The sequence below is a fragment of the Schistocerca piceifrons genome, chromosome X (genome assembly GCF_021461385.2).
Source record: "Schistocerca piceifrons isolate TAMUIC-IGC-003096 chromosome X, iqSchPice1.1, whole genome shotgun sequence".
Classification (NCBI taxonomy): Eukaryota; Metazoa; Arthropoda; class Insecta; order Orthoptera; family Acrididae; genus Schistocerca; species Schistocerca piceifrons.
The window spans coordinates 80,694,174-80,715,864 of NC_060149.1; the positions used below are offsets into that span (position 1 = coordinate 80,694,174).

At 40.2% G+C, this 21,691-nt stretch overlaps 1 protein-coding gene across 1 annotated transcript in view; it reads left to right on the plus strand.

Moving 5' to 3' along the window:
• The window catches only part of LOC124722185 (dynein axonemal heavy chain 7-like), a 913,348-nt gene that overhangs the window by 393,637 nt on the left and 498,020 nt on the right, over window positions 1-21,691 (plus strand). Inside the window, exon 13 of the mRNA XM_047247384.1 lies at window positions 4,470-4,633. Coding sequence (XP_047103340.1) covers window positions 4,470-4,633 — 164 coding nt within the window. The remainder of the gene's footprint in view (window positions 1-4,469; window positions 4,634-21,691) is intronic.

Consider the following 21,691-nt stretch of genomic DNA (forward strand, 5'->3'; position numbering starts at 1 on the left):
GATCTGCACTAAATTTAACATTCAGAAATTTAACAACAAGTACGGAAAAAGAGGGTTTAACACCTCCCTAGTAAGACAAGCATTAGGAGTTCGATTAAAAACTCAAGAAAGGGTGCAGGAGAATGCATGACATCTACAACCAAAAGTGCATATCTACAGAAGCGCACACACCCATCCCCCCTCCCCCCCCCGCCCCCCCCTCCCCGCCACACACACCCACACTTAACCACATTTTATCCCTTCTTTTGACACATTTGGAGTGGAAGTCGCAACCATGATACCCAGCCTTTAAATCGTTCTGTTTTCTTGTGTGTGGCTGAGGAAGACATTTCAGACACATTGCCACTCGGAATCGACACGAAAAGACTTCAGGGGCTGCCACAAATGGCATCAATGAAACCACCTTTTCTTTGAGGCCTCGATTCACACACATTTTGAGGTGAAAATCGACAGTTCACAGTGTGATGAGCAGCCGCACGATGTTCTTGACAACATTTGACACCAGCCGAATGATTCAACCCTGCTCTAAGGACATTATGGGTCAGCAACCTCATTGAACGTGAATGCACCTCTCTGGAGTGCAGAGCAACTGCAGCTACTGCTCTGGTGTATAGGGTGGAGCCACTATGGCCCGTTCAAAGCCATTCAACGAAATTTTAAAAGGATCTGAAGCAGCAAAGGATGGATGTGCTTTTTCAGCCCTCTTGTGGCGTTATTGCGCAGTGGTACAACATTGATAGATGCATGAACAAAATGGCAAAGGTCCCTCTAAGACCTTCCAATTTGGCAACACCCTCAGTGCCAACTGCGTGCTTTTCTTGAGACGCTTTAAAAATGTACCTGTACAGAGACAAACTGTGATGAGACTCCTGGGCACCTATAGACATGCTGCACTGCTGCTCCTAAGCCTGCTAGCAGACATGGGAAACTGGAGGGATGTCAAGGGCACCTAGGACTCTCATCGCACATTATCTCTGTACAGGTACATTTTTAAAGTGCTCAACAAAGGCAGGCAGGTGGTACTGAGGTTGTTGCCAAATTGGGAAGTGCTAGAGGGACCTCTTCTATTTTATTCGCACATCTCTCAATATTGTACCATGATCACTTCACTGGGGGGAATGAAACAGGAAAGCTGAAAAAGCATAAGCACGCTTTGCTGTTTCCGATCACATTAAAATTTCGTCGAGTGGTTTTGAAGGACCATAGTGCTTCCACCCTATACACCAGAGCAATAACTGCCGTCATTCTACGCTCCAGAGGGGTGCAATCACGTCCACTGGGGTTGCTGGCCCATGATGTCCTTACATTAGGGTTGAATCATCCGGACAGTGCCAGCAGTGTCAAGGGTTGTCAATAATGGCGTCCCGTTGCTCATCATAGAGCCAACTGTCCTTTTTGACTGCGAAATGTGTGGGAATAAGCACCCCAAGGAAAAGGGTAATTTCACTGACGCCTTTTATGCCACTTTCTGAGGCCTTTTGGTGTCGATTCTGACCGGGGGTGCGTCTGAAATGTTATCCTCGGGCACCATAAAAAAAACTGCGTGCTTTAAACACTAGGCGTCTCGGTGCTGACCACCATTGCAAAGACATCAAAACGAGGGGTGAAATGGTAATAATAGGGGATGTGCGTCTGAAGCGACGCCGAGCCAGAAGGCGACATAGCAGGGCACCACGCTTTTGCACCGTTACAGAGGAAGGTTGTAGGAACCTTTGAGCCGTATTTCAAACAGGAATCTGTTTCGTCAAGAGATAAACTTTTGGGTAGAACGATGTTCCAAGAAAACTAGGAACGAACTGAACTGAAGAAAGAAAAGTAGCCGTAAGGAAGATCAGGAAAACGAATTTATAAGCACTTCGTGATCCATCTGAGGTCACATGCAAACAGGACATACATTACTTATCAGAAATAGAAGAAAAATTTCGTTAGTTACGAGCAGAGACAATAACAAGTATTGATTATGACACTCAAGTCAGGTTTAACAGCTTTGACATATCCTATGGCCAAGATGTTAGAGATTACAGTCTGCTATCATCCAAGATACTGCTGTTCCTGGCAAAGCTTTTTTGGCATTTGAATAAGCATCCCTTAACCTGTACTTTGAAAATCCTTCAAAATATCCAAATGGGAGTCCATTTTTATCCTCTTAACTTGAAGGCAGCTATTATTTGAACTAGCTGTGCTGTGCCAATGTATCTGCTGTGCTTGACACTAAAATCAACTGAACTTTTGTAGCGTAAGAGACTGAGCTTTCATTTAAGATGTTTCGTGACAGGAAGGTACAGTCAGATGAGATGTTCTTATATATGTGAGATATATTTTCCATCACACTTAGTATTGTATTAAATATCTTTAAGCATTCTAGCTCAAGCAGTCTTGCTCCAGTCCCTAGCTTGCAAAAGTTGGATGACTTCAGTCAAATAGCATATTTGCTTTAGCATCAGCTTGCCAACGTTTGAGATCCTATTATACCATTGCAAAGTTGAAGCAAAAGCTGAATTGCTGGACATGTGCAAGTTGTGTAGGCTGTAGGCTTGTGCACCAAGTGCACTGTTGCCAAGTGCACTTTACCATTAGACGTCTGATCTGCAGTAGTTGTTTCTTCATCATGCTGCTTGGACAAAACGTCATTGTAGACATGGTGCTGTGATGACAGGATGCATTTACAGTGGCCAGCCAATGGGAGGGTTCTCCTTGTTGGCAGAAGATAGGAACACAAGAGGTAGGAGAACTCACATACTTCTCCAAGTTAATTTTTTAAACCGTATTTTTTTTAACTGGTCAGATTTTGTATCCCCTCTGCACCTGCACCATTGGCAGCAGCCTATCTTACCATGCCTTCGTTACTGTCCTGCTCAGCATGCCTGCAGGCAGGAACAGATAGTGTAGCCTTCTCAGGAAACACCCCGCTTTCTCGCGTACTGTGGATGCGTGATCTGCTTGACTGCACCTGGCCACCTGTTCTTGACCGTTACGCACACTCTATGGTCCTATGGTCAGATTACAACTCTGTCCGTACGTCAGCCATTTGCTCACATGTGCCCATGCTACCTGGTTGTTGCCAGGCAGGCATCCAAGTTGGAACAACCTGGTTGAAGGTGTAAGAGGAGGTTGTCCATCATATACTCACAGGTGGCTGAAACATTACATAGTACAAACAGCATAACTTTGAACTCATTGATGTTATCAAGTTAATCTTTTCCTGGGCAGCCTGTCAACATCGATTTACTGGTAGCCTGTCTACATATCTATAATTGAGAAATGCTTTGTCCCTTTCAGGGAGTCTAGGGTGTCAACAATGTGTGGAAATGAGTAGAGATTTGTTTTCATGATTTTATTCACTCAGGAAGAAGAACTCTATGAGCTAGATGGTGAGGACTATCAAATTCACAGTCATGTTTCAATACCTGAAGTCTGGTCATGTAAGATGACTAACTAGAAATCATTCACATATGAATTGTACTGAACTGCAATCACTTAAATATTGTGGAAGGAACCAAATTAACCCTAGTCAAATAACTAAAATAACGAGACCCAGCTTGTATAGGCTGCCAATAATCAAACTTGCTAATTCAGTCCGAGTCAAGACCAAAAGACTGCATGGATTGCAAAACTGTGACAACCACCAGAAAACAAACAATACATGCCCTTAAATAAAATGTTACTTCGAAGCACCAAGATAGGAGGAACTGTGAACCTATGCTATACCAGCCTGTAGACAAGACTACCTAACTAACTAAACTCAGCCATGTAAGTAGACAAATCCAAACACAAGAGGCATCTCAAATTTTAGAAACAAGCAGTTTTAATTATACAGTTAACAAACATTAAGTACTGGTAAGGGCATACATGTCAGAGCAAGCCGCAGTCTATGAAGAAATATTTCAGGGATCCAAGAAGTCCATTGTGAAATCAGTATATTAAGAGTACCAGTGGTCAGCTACAAAATTTGTTTCTATTTTTGCATTGTGATTATATCATTACGGCGTGGTGTTAACTGATGTACCAGTCCTGTCACAATTGCCCTGCAACATGGTAGTGGAGTCAGGATATGGCCAATTGTAATTAATCTGATGATAAGCTGAAATTCTGGTCTGCCGCATGCACTGTGTCACATGTTATAAAACTGCACAGTAAGCTATACAAGCTGGTCTGCTACCCATTAGGAATATTTTCACTAAGATTTTATCACAAGCTGAAGCATATTGGAAACAATTTTGATAACTAAGTAGCAGCAGATACAAGCATACTTATGCACACACAAAAATGGTAGCTTCCATTCATAACTAGATGTTTCTTTACATGGAAAAAATAAAAAAGAATGGTAGAAAACTGTGTTATGTCACCTGTTACAGTACATTATTATTTATCAATTACAACAGTCAGCTCCCCATAATACTAGTAACTAATATTTTAATCAGTCTATAGATAAGCAGCCACACTGAAAAACCAAAATTTTGTAATTACAGGTAACAGAAGAATGTCTAAGAAATCTAATATTTGTAAACTGTGTTGATGGAGAGAAAAAATATGAAGAAGTTTTAAATTTTGATAAATTTTTGAATGTTGCAATGACAGCTCTTGACCAGTACAACAAAGATCAAACCAATAAATTGAATATTGTTTTATTTAAGTAAGTATTAAATTTCCATAAATGCATTATTAATTAAAAATTGCTTTTTGATTGCACAACAATTACACTCCAGAATCTGTGGTTGTCTTTTCTTCTTCTGGTATTTGTTTTACTAGGAAGATTTATCTTTATTACCTTAAATAAATATTGGGTACTCAAACATGTTTATAAAACAAAAGGAGTAAAAAGTTTCTGTACATTTTATTACCCAAGCTGTAGGGTATCAGTCATCAAACTTTAGTTTAGTTTCAGTTACTAATTTAGCTTAGGCATATGTGCCTCCTGCTGACTGTATTTGCAACCACTTGTTCTCACACAGAACAATTGATAAGTTTATAGGTGCTATACACTATCTAAGTGAAGATATGTCCACATGCAGACCATCTTATTTCATTTACTGTTGCTGGCCTCAATTTGCTAATCCATTGTCTACTTCTCAGCTCATTGTTTTATTTTTCATGTGTTTGTTTGGTGGTTTCTGCGCCACATATGGTTGATATTTTAACGGTACTGATATCAGCGATGAGTTGTTTCTACTTTTCAGCTCATTCTTTTATTTTTCATGTGTGTGTTTGGTGGTTTATGCACCACATATGGTAGATGTTTTAATGGTACTGGTATCAGCGGTGCATATTTTGGAAGGTTGACTATCTATGTGTGTTGTGTCAGGACAGTGTGACACATACTTATTGGCACAGTTTTCCAATCAGTGTGTTTGCTAATCTTGTGAATGAGAACCAGAGGCAAAATTAGGTTAGACCAGGGGGAGGGAAAAACAAACAATTTCAACAGCACGGAGTATAATAGGGATAGGGTTGTAGACCCATCCAGAGCTGAGGTGATTAACTTTTCATGGAACAGTGAGACACAAACATAGATATAAATAGAAACAGTAGATGAGGTGATAGATACAAGTGAAGATGAAGATGCAGTTGTTAAAACACAAAATGTTTCATTAGGGGATTACAATAGGCTGTTAATGCCACCAAAATGCCAAGTCACAGAGCATTCATGTACTTCGACACCATAATGAGTCATGGGGTGGAATAATCAGATGGACATTCTGATTATTCCTCCCCATGACTCATTATGGTGCTGAAGTACATGAATGCTCTGTGACTAGCAGGAAAAGCAACAATTAATCCAGCATCTAGACAGTCGACACTGGCATCATAAGAACCTTTGTCTGTTTCAGCAATGGGCTCTCCAGTAACTGCAACATTCCCAGTAATAACAGTAGTATGGTACCTGGTTTAAAAACAGCACCAACAACAGCACAAGTTATTCCTATATCAACACAGCAAACAGTGCAACTGACTTCAGTTAACACTCCAGTATCAGCACCAGCCACCCCAGTGGCAGCAGCAGCACCAGTAATTTCAGCACTACCAGTCAGAAAAAGTGTGAAACAGCCAAATTACCTAAAAAAATTTTTAGTGCTAAACAGCATCAGAAAAAAAGTTTTAGGACAAGTCATAACTTCTCCAACATGTCCACTCATAAGCAATTAATGGTCTTATATCAAAATGTACAGGGTTTATGTAATAAGCTAGGTGAAGTAGAAGTTTTGTTAACTGACAATTTAAGTCAAATTTCTGTGGTTTGCACAAGTGAGCACTGGTTACGAGACTCTCAGATATGCACAACAACTGTTCCCAATTTTAAAATCATAAGTAATCTCTGCAGAGAAAAGCACAGATGTGGAGGTGTGCATATTTATGTTAGAGAAAATCTTAACACTAAAGAAGTGAAGTTAAGCAATAGTAAGCATTTAGAAAAAGTGTTTGGATACTGTGTCTGTGAACTGACGGACTGTGGCCTTATAATTGTCTGTTTATATAGGTCACTCTCTGGAAATATTTCCTTATTTAAAAAAAAAAAAAAAATATATAGATCTAAGAAATGAACTGACAAATAGGTCAAAATGCCCACTTGTGCTGCATGATTCCAACATCAGTTTCAGTAATTATAACAGTGCATAAAAGGACCAGTTATTAAATCTCCTTATGCCATATAATCATAAAGTTACATTAGCAGGTATCACCAGGTATGGAGGTGGCTGCAAGACAATAACTGATCAGGTGTTCATTAACAGACATATCAGTAGTTATGATGTTGAAGTAACAGATAATGGCAATTAAGCTTAAAATAAAAAACATGATTAGAAAAAAAATGTGCCAGTGTAAAATGTATAGAAACAAGATCTATTAAAGAAAGTAGCCTTATGATTTTTCGTAAGCTGTTGCAAAGGGTTAAATGGGACACAGACCAAAACAAAACTGTAGATATTAAATATGATTCGTTTATCACAGAATATAAATAATGCTTTGATGTTGCCTTCCCCTTTAGAAAGATAAACAATACCTCAAATGTAATTCATAGCTAACTGCAAGAATTAAGAACTCTGCCGGCACTCTTAGAGGTCTCGTCAGTATTGCAACTGCAATGCAGCACTAAAACCACATCTCAGATACTACAAAAAAGTCTATGGAAAGGTTATACATGCAGCAAAAAAGGTGAATAATGACTTAATTATCAGAAAAGGCAACAATAAAACCAAAACCATTTGGAAGATCATAACCTGCAACATAGGTAAATCCAAAGTGACAAACAAAAATCCCCTTATATATAAGGAAGGAAAAGTTGTTGAAGACTCTCCAAATGGTGTTAATATATTTAATGACTGCTGTATTAACATTGCTCAAAATCTTACAAGAACTTGGGGGACTCAAAAGTAACAAGCATAAAAGTTCCCATAAATGAAAGAACCATCTTTTGTACCCAGTTACACATTCATAAGTAACAATAGTGTGAAAAGAAAAGTTGCTATTCACCCTATAGTGAGATGCTGAGTTGCAGATAGGCACTACAAAAAGACTGTCACAAATCATAGCCTTCAGCCAGTGATGCCTTTGTCAGAATTAGACGGCAAACACAAACATACGCACACTCACACAAATGCAAGTCACATGCATGTGACTGCAGTCTCAGGCAACTGAGGCCACACTCAGATTCTGTTTTAGGCCCCCTGTATCTTGGTTTTTATTAAAGACTTTCCAAATCATCTAACAAGAGCCAAATCACTACTTTTTTCAGACAATACAACCCTCTTTATCAACAGACAGAGTGACGCTGACTTGCAAGAAAAGATAACTGTAGCAACAAACAAACTGTTTAGTTATAAATGTAAAAAAAAACACATGGATGAACTGTAGGCACATAAGGAACAAAGTAAAAAAATAGCATATGACTAGAGATAGGGAACTGTGTAGCAGAAAAAACATCTTTCAAAGCCAGCCGGTGTGGCTGAGCGGTTCTAGCTGCTACAGTCTGGAGCTGCGCGACCGCTACAGTCGCAGGTTCGAATCCTGCCTTGGGCATGGATGTGTGTGATGTCCTTAGGTTAGTTAGGTTTAAGTAGTTCTAAGTTCTAGGGGACTGATGATCTCAGAAGTTAAGTCCCATAGTGCTCAGAGCCATTTGAACCATCTTTCAAAAAGTTTTTATGTGTATGGTTGGATGACAATTTAAGACGAGAAAAACATGTTGAATTATTGTGAAGAAAGGAAGCGTGGTCCTTTGCTACTATCAAACCTGTTGTACTATGGGCCAACTTACTGCAACACCCATGCCCTAAGCCCAAGCTGTAGGCATGTGTGACCATAATTAAATACACATGGTTACACACAACACATATATTCTCAGCAATATACATACATCAAAAAGTTATGATAATGACCGCATGGGTGATCACGAGACTGCGGTTAATGGTTCGACCACTGATCCTGGATAGTACATGCTCCTCAGTGATCAAGCGTGTGGTACAGATCCATGGCTGCAGGAGACAATGGACACATGTCCATTGAGTGTGTGAATGTTCTTTTGACACATAGATGCCATTTAATTTCCAGGCATGAGAAACATAGTGAACACGTGACAGCTGTTCAATTTGCATACGTTATGGTAGGGAGTGTGTGTTTGGCTCAACCCACATAGTCTGAGGCTAGCAAGATCACAGAATGATGCAGACGTCCACTGAGTAGCAGTGGCTAGCTCATGCTGGTGTCTCTCTTTGTGTCCTGCATGTCTGTTGGTGGTGTGTTGTGCCGTACTTTGGGCTAACACTGCTTTTGCATGGGGGCACATGTGGACAAATGTTAGCCCATTGACTGTCTCATATGCAATTACTGTGCTGCTGTCCAAGGCTGCCACACAGACCGCCATTGGGGAGCAGAGCTTGGTAGGTGCGAGAGGTGAAAATGTGCCGTCTGCAGTCAGCATATATTTATGTTGTGCATGCAGCATGGGTACAGTGGTGATAGTCAGTGACATCAGTGCAAGCACAAAGGTAGTGTGTGTGACATAATGAATGGCTGATGGGATACGAAGGGCTGTGTTCCCTTGTGGCCTGCTAGAACAGCAGTACTTAGTGGCACTGTTCAGGAACTGTCTGTAGCGGTGAGTAGCTGCAGATCTACTTTGTATATATTGGTTTGGAGAACACTGGTGCATGAACAAGCTCTTCTTAACTGCTACGAAGGATAAAAAATGAAGCATTGGTGAAGTTGCCCTGTTCATAACTCCAAGTTCATTTTTTTTTTTTTTTTTTTTTTTTTTTTTTTTTTTTTTTTTTGACAAACCCAGAGCAAAAGCATGTTGTGGCACTTGATGTGGGCCCTGCACTCATGGCACTGGAGACTACAGAGAGCTTAACATGTGTGAACGCGGTGTCATTGGGGCTCGGACATGGCTTCTGGAGCTGTGGCGGACATACCTGGCAGGCAGCGGGTGGTGTGTGTGTGTGGGCTGCTGTATGCAATGTATTGTCATTATGATGCAGCATGTGCATTTGAAGCAAACATGGTAACTGGCACACATGGCGTAGTCTGCTGGTTGCAGTGGTGAGGCTGACTAGTGCGGCTGTGTGGGGTGTGGTCTGGGAGGCTGTCTGGGTGGGTAGGGGTAGGCTGGGGCACATGTGGCTGTTGAGTGGCAACTGGCAGTGTGCGTGAGCCACCGGCAACTGCTGGGGCAGCCTTTGCCCGTCCAGTTGTATGTAGAGCATCATCTGTTACCCAGTCCTCTACCAGATCAAAGAAGTGTGCAGCGGTGGGATCTGTCAAGACTTATGGCAGTTTGACCCTGTTGATCGAGACCTTAGGTGGTCTACCATTATACTCAATCTCCAATGTTGTCCCACCATGAGTTATCATGCGATGTGGTCCTGAGTATAGTGGCTGCAGTTGTGGCTGTACTACATCTGTGCACAGGATCACACGTATGCAGTGCTGTTAGTCTGTCTGTACAAAGACTTTGTCAGTGCTGTGCCATGTTGGCAGGTATGGTCAAAGGATGGCTGTGTGACTAAGTAGGCATTCTGCTAGGCGCAGGGTTGAAGTGTCGTGTGGTGGCAGTACTTCTTTCATGAATCCTCCGGGGATGGTGAGCGACTGCCCGTAGATGAGGCCTACAGGTGAGATGACAATCTCTTCCTTCAGAGTCACTCGCAGGCCAAGGAGTATGAGCAGTAGTGCTTCCATCAAGATGGTATTGTGGTACATCAGGGATGCCTTCAGCACCCAATGGAGCCACTCAACCACACCGTTAGACAGCAGATGGTAGCTTGTTATGCTGTGTAGCTGTGCACCACACAACTGGGTGACATGTTTGAACAGCACACAGTCAAACTGGTGGCTATGGTCCATAGTTACGTGCCTGAGGCAGTCAAAGCACACCACCCAGGTGTCAACAAAAGCAGTAGCGACCATCTCAGTGGTGATGTTGGCTTTGGGTGTTGCCTGTGGCCAGTGAGTGAAGCAGACCACCATTGTAAGGAGGCAGCACTTGCCTTGGGACAAAGGAAGCAGGAATACAGTGTCAGCATGGACATGTGTAAAGCAGCATGTCATGTTGAGAAAGGTGCCAATGGGCAGGTGTTATAGGTATATGCTCAATGAAGATAGTAAAGGGGCTATCTACAAACAGAACTGTTACACCACCTGCTACACGGTAAGCAGTTCATAATCGTATATGCTCCAAGCGTGCCGCCCTGCCTACAACTTCTGCGAGAAGAAGCTGAGTAACTGCCAGCTGCTTTCAATGTGTTGTTGAAGTGCTGTGCTGATAGCTGTCTGGCTGGGGTCCACAGCAATGGCTAACTTCAGATCATGTATTGGATATGTGAGCAGTGCCGCTTCAGCAAGGTGACATTTAGACACTAAAACTTTGCTCCAGTTCATGAGTCCAGGTAATGGGAGCCCTTTCTTTCACCACGGGATCATGTTTTGCTGCAGTCAGGGGTTTGAGCACTGTAGAAATGTTACATAGACAGGGCTGGTAGAAGTTGACTAGCCAGAAATAACTTTATTTATTTATTTACATGTCAAGTTCCGTAGGACCAAATTGAGGAGCAAATCTCCAAGCTTATGGAATGTGTCAGTACATGAAATTACAACATAAAAGTAATAACAGATAAAAATAAATGTTCATGAACCTCAAAAAAGTCAGTCCATAAGTTTAAGTAAACGCTGTCAGCAATACAATAAGAATCAGCTTAATTTTTCAAGGAACTCCTCGAGAGAATAGAAGGAGAGACCCATGAGTAAACTCTTCAGTTTCAATTTGAAAGTGCGTGGATTACTGCTATGATTTTTGAATTCGAGTGGCAGATTATTGAAAATGGATGCAGCGGTATACTGCACACTTTTTTGCACAAGAGTTAAGGAAGTCCGATCCCAATGCAGGTTTGATTTCTGCCTAGTATTAACCGAGTGAAAGCGGCTTATTCTTGGGAATAAACTAATATTGGTAACAAGAAATGACAACAAGGAGTATACATATTGAGAGGCCAATGTCAAAATACCCAGACTCGTGAGCAGAGGTCGACAAGAGGTTCGTGAACTCACACCACTTATTGCCCGAACCGCCCGTTTCTGAGCCAAAAATATCCTTGTAGAATGGGAAGAGTTACCCCAAAATATAATACCATATGACATATGCAAATGAAAATACGCAAAGTAGACTAATTTTCATGTCGAAGTATCACTCACTTCTGATACCGTTCGAATAGTATAAATGGCAGTATTAAGTCTTTGAACAAGATCCGGAACATGAGCTTTCCACGACAGCTTACTATCTATCTGAACACCTAGAATTTTGAACTGTTCAGTCTCACTAATCATATGCCCGTTCTGTGAAATTAAAATGTCAGGTTTTGTTGAATTGTGTGTTAGAAACTTTAAAAACTGAGTCTTACTGTGATTTAACGATGTAGGCCTTTGTGAGTTTCTGGGTGTGGCACGTTCAGGATCACCTCACTTTGTCCAGCAGAGGTGTGGATTCAGTAGAGGTGATTAGGAGACCAAGGAGACAGACCTCACTGACCTCAAATACATATTTCAATGGATTTATCACTGTGCCAGCCTTGCTGAGACACAGGAAAACGGTTTTTAGGTAGCTAGGGTGGAGTTTGGGCATCTTCGAGAACACAAGGACGTCATTCAGATATGCAAAGCAGCATGGTAATCCATTCAGGAAATGCTACCAAGTCTGGGCAAGATTCCTAAGGCCAAATGTCACGAACATGTTCTCGCAAAGCCCGAAGGGAGTGGTAATCATGGTTTTTTCTATCTCCTCAGGTGCCACAGGTATCTTCATGCAGTTGATTTAACTAAATACAGTCACACGTGCCAAGACATGGCCAAAGTCCAGCAGATGTGACCCTGAATATCTGTCTGGCACTGTCCTTGAATTTGGTGCTTGGGGCCAAAAATTGTCTTTTTGGGGCGCTAAATGTGAGGCAGAAGATCAAAGGCTGCTCGATGGTCGGATGACACCTTGTTGTAAAATTGCCTCGAACTCAGCCTTTGTGACTGTGAGCCTGTCAGGTGTGAGGCGATGTGGACGGTACAAGATTGGGGGACTGAGATTGGTGATGACATAGTGGAGCATTGAAAAACTGATGTCCTGTGCCTACCCAGATGGCGAGTTAGCTCCAAAAATTTGCTTAGAACATCTGTGAATTGTCTGGAGCATGCCACGAGTTTAACAGTGAAGAAAGCGGCCTACTGTTGCTTTCCACTATCTTCAGACTCATTGTAGTGTCGATCAACTGGGCCTTTGCAATATTCTCAAGCAACTGGTAGTGTCCAAGGAGATCTGTACCCAGGATCAACTCATTGACATCGACCACAGTGAATCTCCACACAAATATACGCTGCAGTCCATGATCCACATTCCCATAATGAGTGCCGTATGTTTTTATGGTAGATTTGTTTGCTGCAGTGAGGCACAGTGTTTCAGCCTTCCTGTGATCTTTTAACATGATTTTGGAAAAAAATCAATAAATCCGATCCAGTGTGTATCAGGTGCCTCACACCCCCACACTGTTCTGCCACTAACAGACGCTTTGATACAACACTGCAGCCAGGTGCACCTAGTCCCAGTCACATCTGGCATTTGGATGCGAGCAAGGGCTTCAGCACTTGGTCACTTCGCTGCCGAAATGGGCATGATACTAGCAGATGCCACTTGGAGTGTGCCCTGACATCAGTGGGATATTGTTAGAGTGATTCTCGCTGCAGTGCCAGCTGTGTGAGCCATGTCACCCATAGCCTGGTCTGCTGCCACTGTGATGCCTGCTGCCCTCTTGCCATAAGTGCATCAAATGGAAAATCTGTGTGCTAAGTGCTGCCACCTAGGTGGCCAAGTTTTGCATGATGTGCTGAAGGATGGTGTCTGTTGGCAGGCCTGGGGGAGGCACGTGTTACCGTGGAGTTAAGGTGGCTGTTGGGGGTAAGGGCTCGTAGGTGGCTGCAGATGCTGTGCTTGGTGCCATTGCCAGTGCATTATTCACCCTGTCTGCCAGATCCGCTATGGACTATGGCTGCATGTTGTTCTGTGTGGCTATCACTGCTTGCACATGGGTTGGGAGGCTGCACACCCAGATAGTGTGCAACATCAAATCTGGAACCACGGCAGACTGTGCAAGGCTTCGTAGGTGGCACAGGAACTGTTTTAATGACTGCCTTTGTTACACACGTGGGATGATTGTTAATTGTAATAATTGTTCATCGAGTAATTAAATACTGTTGGCCAGGTCTAGTGGTAGTTTTAAAGAAAAATACTCATCTTGTATCTTCAGGATTTCCTTAAACCAACTGCTTGAATTTCTTCTGTCTGTAAATTGGGTTCTGTTGTAGGTCTGGAAGCCCTATATATGTTTGTAGAATAATGTAGACGACAAATCAGATTCATATGTAATTTTCATATTTACTAGTCCTAGATGCCTTGCTGCCATAAATTTACAATGTTTGCTCAGTGAAATACATTCCATTGGTATGCGACTCCACTAAACTTTACATTTCTTCTTCCTTAATTCCCTCACCTAGTTAACATTGTTCCAAAGTACGTCAGTAAAGATGTATTCATACTAAGATCGAAACATAGACCATAGAACATTAAATCAAAAATAACTGACCGAAAATGAAATTTACTCAACAGCACAATACAACAATTATAATAACATTCACGTAAAAAATATATCTTTTTGCAGTACAGTAATTTTATGAATTTTTTTTTAGTCACAGGGTTAACTGTGTGAGCATGCCATATACTATTCTACAGTTGGAGTTTAAAACATTTCAAATAAGACTGAAGAAAGGATAAGATCATACATTTGTGAATATATATGGTCCAAACTACTTATTGCACATTACACTGTGAAGGCCTCCAGTTACTACATTGTTGTTGGTGCAGCAGTTTGTGTACTCGCTGCTCCTCGGGTGACAAAATTTGGCTTATCAACTCATCCTTAAGCCACTTGTTGCCGGAATGCATTGGTGGGACAATTATTATGTCCCATACTTCAACCACATAATTCTGGTCCAGCTGGCTCACCGTATGTTGAAATTTCATGTGGTTGCATGTGATATTGTTATTTAGAAAAGCTGCCACCACTGGGCTAAACCACATGAATGGATCACAGGGTCAAAAGGGGGCAGCCTAACCAACACACATCCAGCACTGGTTGTCTCTCCAGCAGTGGTGGAGGGCGGTGGTGTGGCGCTATTTTGTGCACACGAATTTTCATGGGTTGGCTCTGGTTGCACAGAGTCTGTGCACATGAGCTGTGCCTGCAGTTCACTTTTCAGCAACCAATTATGCACTGACAGCTCTTCTAGTTGTCTTTGGAGAACCTCCATAGCCGCCATTGTACTACCACACTAAGTTCAAATGTCAAAGGGATACACTAAAAGTACCAAGACACATGCAAAGAAAACACACACAAATTGACTAAACAATTGAGGTCCAAATATTGTCCGCACGAGACTACGGGTGAGCACAGAAACATTTGAAAGTGAGTCAGCTCACAATTCCTGGTCACTCAAGCCGATCGAGTCCATCGCCATGTGTTTTTGACTACAAAAAATCATGTTGGGGTCACCACTGAAGTAAGCAAGTGTGGTTCTTTGCCACTTTCAGATCTGCCATACTGTGGGCTGGCTTACTGCTGTGCACATGCACTAAGCCCAAGCTGTAGGCATGGATGACAGTAATTAAATACATGTGGTTACGCACAACACATTTATTCACAGCAATATACATACACCAAAGAGTTATGATAATTACACTGAAAATGTTCGCATGGGTGCTTGCATGACCACAGTTAGTGGCTTGACCACAAATCCTGGAGGGTATATGCTACTCAGTGATCAAGCATGCAGTACAGATTCATGGCCACAGGAGACAATGGGCGCATGTCCACCTGAGTGTGAAAATGTTCTCTTGTCTCACAGAAGCCATTTAATTCGTGGGCATGAGAAATTTAGTAAATGAGTGGCAGCTGTCCAGTTTGTATACCCGATAGTGGGGAGGGCGCGTTGTGCTCAACTCACATGTACTGTGGCTGGAAAGATCACAGAACGATGCAGATGTCCATAGAGTAAAAGCAGTTAACTAGCACTGATGTATTTCCATGTGTTCTCTGTGCCCTTTGGTGCTGCACTTTTGCGGTACTTTGGACTAAAGGTATTTTTGCATAGGGGCGCGTATGGACAAATGTTGACCCATTAATTGTGTGGTCTGTGATTGCTGTACTGCTGTCCACAATTTAATAAAAAACATAATATATGCTGTTGTATGTTAAGAAAACATTAAGAATACTACAATTTGAAACAAAATTATGTGCCTACTGCTCTTATATACATAGCCTGATGAGGTATGGTATGATATTCTGGGGAAAAAGGCATTTACAAAAAACTGTTTTAACCTCCAAAAGAGAACCATTTGTACGCATAAGGGTGTTGGGCACAGGCAGCCATTTAGAGAACTATTTAAGGAATTTAAAATTTTGTCCCTTCCTGGTTTCTCCATTTATGAATCTATTAGTTTTCTTAAGTCACATCCAGAATTCTCTACTCTCAACAGCAAACTACATATCTATGTAACCATAAACAAGCAAGATTTTCACAGACACATTCATTCAAGAGTCCTATACCAAAATATTTATTCCTATGAACTATTGTTATTTAGCCTATATGTATAAGGAAGACAACAAATTTTTGCAAGTCTGCAAAGCCTAAGTTAAAAAATAATGTTATTTCCTATAGTTATTAAATATATAAATTGCTCTCACTCATGATTTCTGTATGACAACCCCTATATGATGTACTTGATAAAAGGGATGATAATAAATTGAAGTGAATTGAAGTGTTTTCAAGTGTTTGGTAGTAATTGAGAGAATGAATTAAGAAAACCAAGGTCACAAGAGAAGTACTGGGCCAGTGACATTAGGTCAATGTTAGGGGAGTTCATGAACAGTTTAAATGTAAAACTGGACAAACAGAACAAGAACATTGTCAGTTTAAGGGTAAAATGAATAAAAGTGGTTGTGGTATTAAAAAGGAATTTAAGAATGGAATTAGCAGCTTGAAGCTAGATATCAATAAGTATGTTAAATTCTTAGATGATAAGATTTTCTGTAAAAGTTTGTTTAAAAAAAAATCTTAGAATAAATGGCTAAACACTCTGGTTCAAAATTAGACACTTTCATTACTGACAAGCTATTGAGTGAAAATGTAATTGAAAACCACTGTAATAAGGAGATGGAAGTCACTGTTGTTGATCAAGATGATTTCATAGAAGTGGTATAAACTTATTCCTGTAATGATAGTAATGGTATTATTCTGAATTCAAAGGAAACAGCTATTGTTGGCGTTAAAAATTTGAGGTTAGTTAAAGGGTTAATGTAAATAATGATACTTTTGAAGATATTGAAACTGAATGTTTAAAAGTAATATATAACATTGTGGACAGAGTTGATGATATTGTTGGAGGAAATAGCAGGACTTGTGTAACTAACTATAAGGTAAAAGAATTGCAATTAGTAACCTCTAATGCATACAATTTTGTGATGAAAAATGTGTAGGTTAGGAAGATTAAGGATGCTATAGTAAAAAAAACCTGTTGCTAGATACTCAGTATTCACTGTCTGTAAAATTTTTGAAGTTAATAGTGAATTAAACAATTTTGAAAAGTAATTTTCAATTCAAATGTGCAGACAGCAATTTTCAGGGTATACAGTATGCTCAAGAGTAGTTGTAACATGCAATATGTTCAGAGATTTTGTTAGCTGGAGATCTCTGTTTGCAATTGATTTGAACAATAAGAACAGCATTTCACACGGTATTGCAAAACTACATGGAGGTGCAGGGGATTAGTCATTGCAAACCCAAGAAACTACACTGAACACAATATGTGGCAAGTAGTGCCTGCCCAGCTGGGTGATCCTATCCTTACTTTACTAAATCATTTTTTGCCTACTATTCTATCCATAGATTATAATAAAAAAGTGCTCTTCTACTATCTTCAATTCACAGGTAGTTCAAAATGTGTTGTTTCAGTAATTGAAAGTTTGTATGTCAGAATAGAAAAAGAACAAAGATTACAATTGGATTTTGAGACCAAATGAGGCAACCTGCTCATTATGCCTTAAAATAACGGATGAGATCATGAAAAAATATGTTTCACTCTTAAGGACATCTAGAGAGAATGATGGAAGGCAGATTAACACATTCTTCCAAAGCACACTAACAAACTGGTTGAGGAGGCAAGACAAAAAAGAACATAGAAGAAAAGCAGATTGAACAGGAAACCTTACTCATTGGAGACAAATTCAAAATAGAAGTCAAGAAATTGAAAGGATTTCAGGAAGCTGAAACAAATGCAAAAACAACTGATGTCAAATGGTAAGATGAGAGGAAAAGAGATAATTCTGAGAAAATGAAAAAGTTTTGGAGGAAGTAGAAGGAAAAGAGAACTATATAGTTATCTTGACATGGTTCTTTGTTGATCTCTAAGAATTAAAAAAATAAAATACAAAATATAAATGTAGAATACTACCGTAACAGAGGATGGAAGCGAAAACATTTACTCCTATGGAAGTTAAGGGGCTCCGGAACGCCCTATACTTGCAATGTTAAAATAACGCTTATAAATTACATCTACCCTCACAAAGTATTTGAGGTAGGAAGCTGAACTTTTTACAGATTATGTATTGGAATATGGGCTACAACTTAACACAGGGATTTTACAAAATTTTAGTTCAGTTATTAAAGATGATTTTTTTTCAATTGTAATGAAAACTCACAACATTTTTATGCAATTTTTTATTTATATATTCAAAAATATACAGTTTTTTGAAAAAGGCTGTGTTAAATTATGCAGAAGGTACTGTGTAACATTTACTGAAAGTTTGAAACAAATATGTTTGGAAGATCCTTAGAAAACATGTAATTAGTATGAGAAAATAAAAGTTTTGGGAATCGAGCGACAAAGATTGGATTAACTTTTTAGTGCATTCCAGGTCCATAGGATGGATTATCTTCATCCTCTGCAAACTCCTCCTCCAGCTTCCTCTTGTTCCTCCTCCTGTTTACTCTTGCTTGTATTTCTAGACTCTTTACAGCCCTGTCTGCAGCCCGAAGGCGTTCCTTGTTTAAAGCAAGCATCGCTCGTTGTTGTGTTCGTAGATTTTGCTACCATTTTCTTCAGTTGCAGTTACTGCAACACTGTTCCAAAAGGTGGTCATGTATAAACACCTATCACATTTCAGTTGTATTTCACTAGCAAGTCCTACGTGCTTTATTATGGAGAGTTCCAGACCAACTTCACTACAATGAATACATCTTACACAGTTTGAAAAAATTCCTTTGAGAACCGACATATCAAATATTTCATTCACATCCGATTCGCCCATAAAACATTCATAGTTTTCACTCATTGAACCAAGCTTCTTCTGTGAAGTATTTTCTTTCCCACTTTGACTGCTATGGGCAGGTGTACTTGAGAGGTTGGGTTCACTCACTTGGTTATCGTCTTTATTGTTTACAGTAATAACACATACCTTTGGCTTTCCAACATTTCTCCTTTTCTTAAAAGCCTTCAGAGGATTTCTAATAACTTTACTTTTACTCATTATTATACTTCAACAAAACAGAGACTCAAGAAACAGAATTAATTACGAATATTTTCGAGATAACGACAGAGTAAATAAACATGACACAATCGACAATCGACAGGCGTCTAAAGCTAGCGAAATGAGGGATGCTCAACTACCTGACCTACCGATAGATGGCTCTACCAGCTGATTACTATCGTCTGTATTGCCCGCCATATTTGAATTTGCCAAGAAGTTTCTCTCGGTCCGTACTCTGTACGGTGTATAAGGGATTAAGGATTATCGAAATGGTGATTTCTTGTTTCGCTTTCAATTGTACGAAGCGATGGAGTAAGGAAGTGACTTACCATTTCACAGGTAATAGGACTACCGATGCAGTACGATAACAATACAGACTTATTGCGTTTGCTAATTCGATGTTTTTGAACAGGTTTCCTCTAAAGCACCCAGAGCTGCTAAAGAAGTGGATTACTACCGTGAAGCGGAAAGATTTTAAACCTACGTCTTGCAGTTTTCTTTGCGGAAACCTTTTCCGACAAGATGATTACGTAGTAAGCCCTCGAACGTGGAAGAAACGTCTCAGACCCGAAGCAGTGCCATCAGTTTTTGACTTTCCGGCACATTTGATACCACCAAATAAACAGCCACGACGACATGTTGTTAGGATTTTGAGTGACAACGATACTTCTCCATTTGAGGTAGCTAATTAATTTCCTTGCCATGTGTGTGCTTTTGACTTTTGTGAATTTATTTCGTACGGACACAAATGGGCTAGATAGGTCTAAGCAATGTTGTAATACAGGTCCATATTTTTGTTTTTAGCGTTCTGTCCTGGAATCTGTGCTTGATTTGCCCTCTGTAGGAGCTACTGATTGCGTGGAGAATGTTGTCAATGATAATTCTTCCGTGGAAAGCATGTCCCATTTATCCAATACAGAAGCTGCGAATTGTGTCGAAAACGTTAGTATAAGGATGTTTTCACACCCCCAAAGTTTTATTATAATATTTTTTCATCAAACCTTGAGTCATTTCAATCATATATAACGAAATTATTTCTTTATTTCATTGTGCAGTTGGTTCGTAAGTAATTGATTGTGGTATACAGTCGAGAGTAGAAATGGAAGACAAGGCGACAGAAACTTGCAATTTTTTTCTCAGACATTGTGCACAAATTGAAACGTAAACTGAAGTACGTCCATGAAAAACTTCGAAGAAGAGAGAAGAAAGTGTTTTCCATGGATGACATCATAAGTTCATTGAGGGGCATCGTCCTGAGAAGTTACGTAACTTCCTCAATCATCAGAAAGGAACACAAGTGGAATTAGTGTGCAATTTAGTGAACAACTCTCTCTCGTCAAACGGTAATAGATACACAACAGATGTGAAAATGTTTGCGATGACTGTGTACTTTTATTCACCAGCACCATATGAATACCTGCAAAAATTAATGCCTCTGCCCCATAAATCATTGATTTACAAATGGGTGGCAAGTGTAGACTGTGAATCTGGCTTCTTAAAAGATGTTTTTAAGTACATTGATTTGAACCCAATTGTAAGGGACCAGTTCAGCGATTCATGTCTAATTGTAGATAGTATGGCAATTAGGAAGCAAGTAGTTTGGGACCAAGAAACTAAGCAATACACAGGTTTTTTAGAGTTTGGTGGGGAAGTGCCTCAGTCAAAAGAAGTAATAGAGGCATCAGAGGCTCTGGTTTTCATGCTTGTCTCTATTAAAGGCAAATTTATATGCCCGATTGCATGTTTCTTTATCAACGGTGTACAGGCAAATAATCCGGCCACACTGATAAAATCTGCTTTAGAGAGGCTGCATAGTTCTGGCATTAGGGTTTGGTGTGTTACATGTGATGGCTGCAAGGTAAATATAAGTACTTTGCGTACACTTAGCTGTACTTTAAATTTTTCCAAGGGTGATTTTAAAAGCTACAATGTTTAATGTATCTTGGACATGTGTCATATGATTAAGTTTGCCAGAAATGCTCTAGCAGAAGTGTCTGCTATTGAGTCTCCAACTGGCATTATTAGCTGGCATTTCATTGAGCAATTGAACAGGGTACAACAAGAAGAAGGTATGACATTTGCCAACAAACTATCAGGACAACATATAAGTTATGTAAATAGAAAAATGAATGTTTCATTAGCGCCACAGACTTTGAGTTTTAGTGTGGCAAATAGTATAGAGTTTTTGAGGGGGGGTTGGTGATCCAAATTTTAAAGGAGGTGAAGCAACAGTAGAATTTTTGTATAATATTGATAGGATTTTTGATATTCTGAACTCCAGAAATCCATTAGGTAAAGGGTATAAGAGCCCCCTGAGACTTGACAACAAATCTTATTGGCTTGGTATTTTAAAAAAAAAAAAAATCAGTCCCCTAGAACTTAGAACTACTTAAACGTAACTAACCTAAGGACATCACACAACGCCCAGTCAACACGTTGGTATTTTCAGACACACTGAAAATTATATCAAAAGCTTAAATATCATAGGTGTTCCGTTGCTGCTCCATGCAAGAAATACTTTTGCTTTTGGGATAATTTTCGATATTCAATCAGTAAGGCACATAGCTCTGACAAGTATGCAT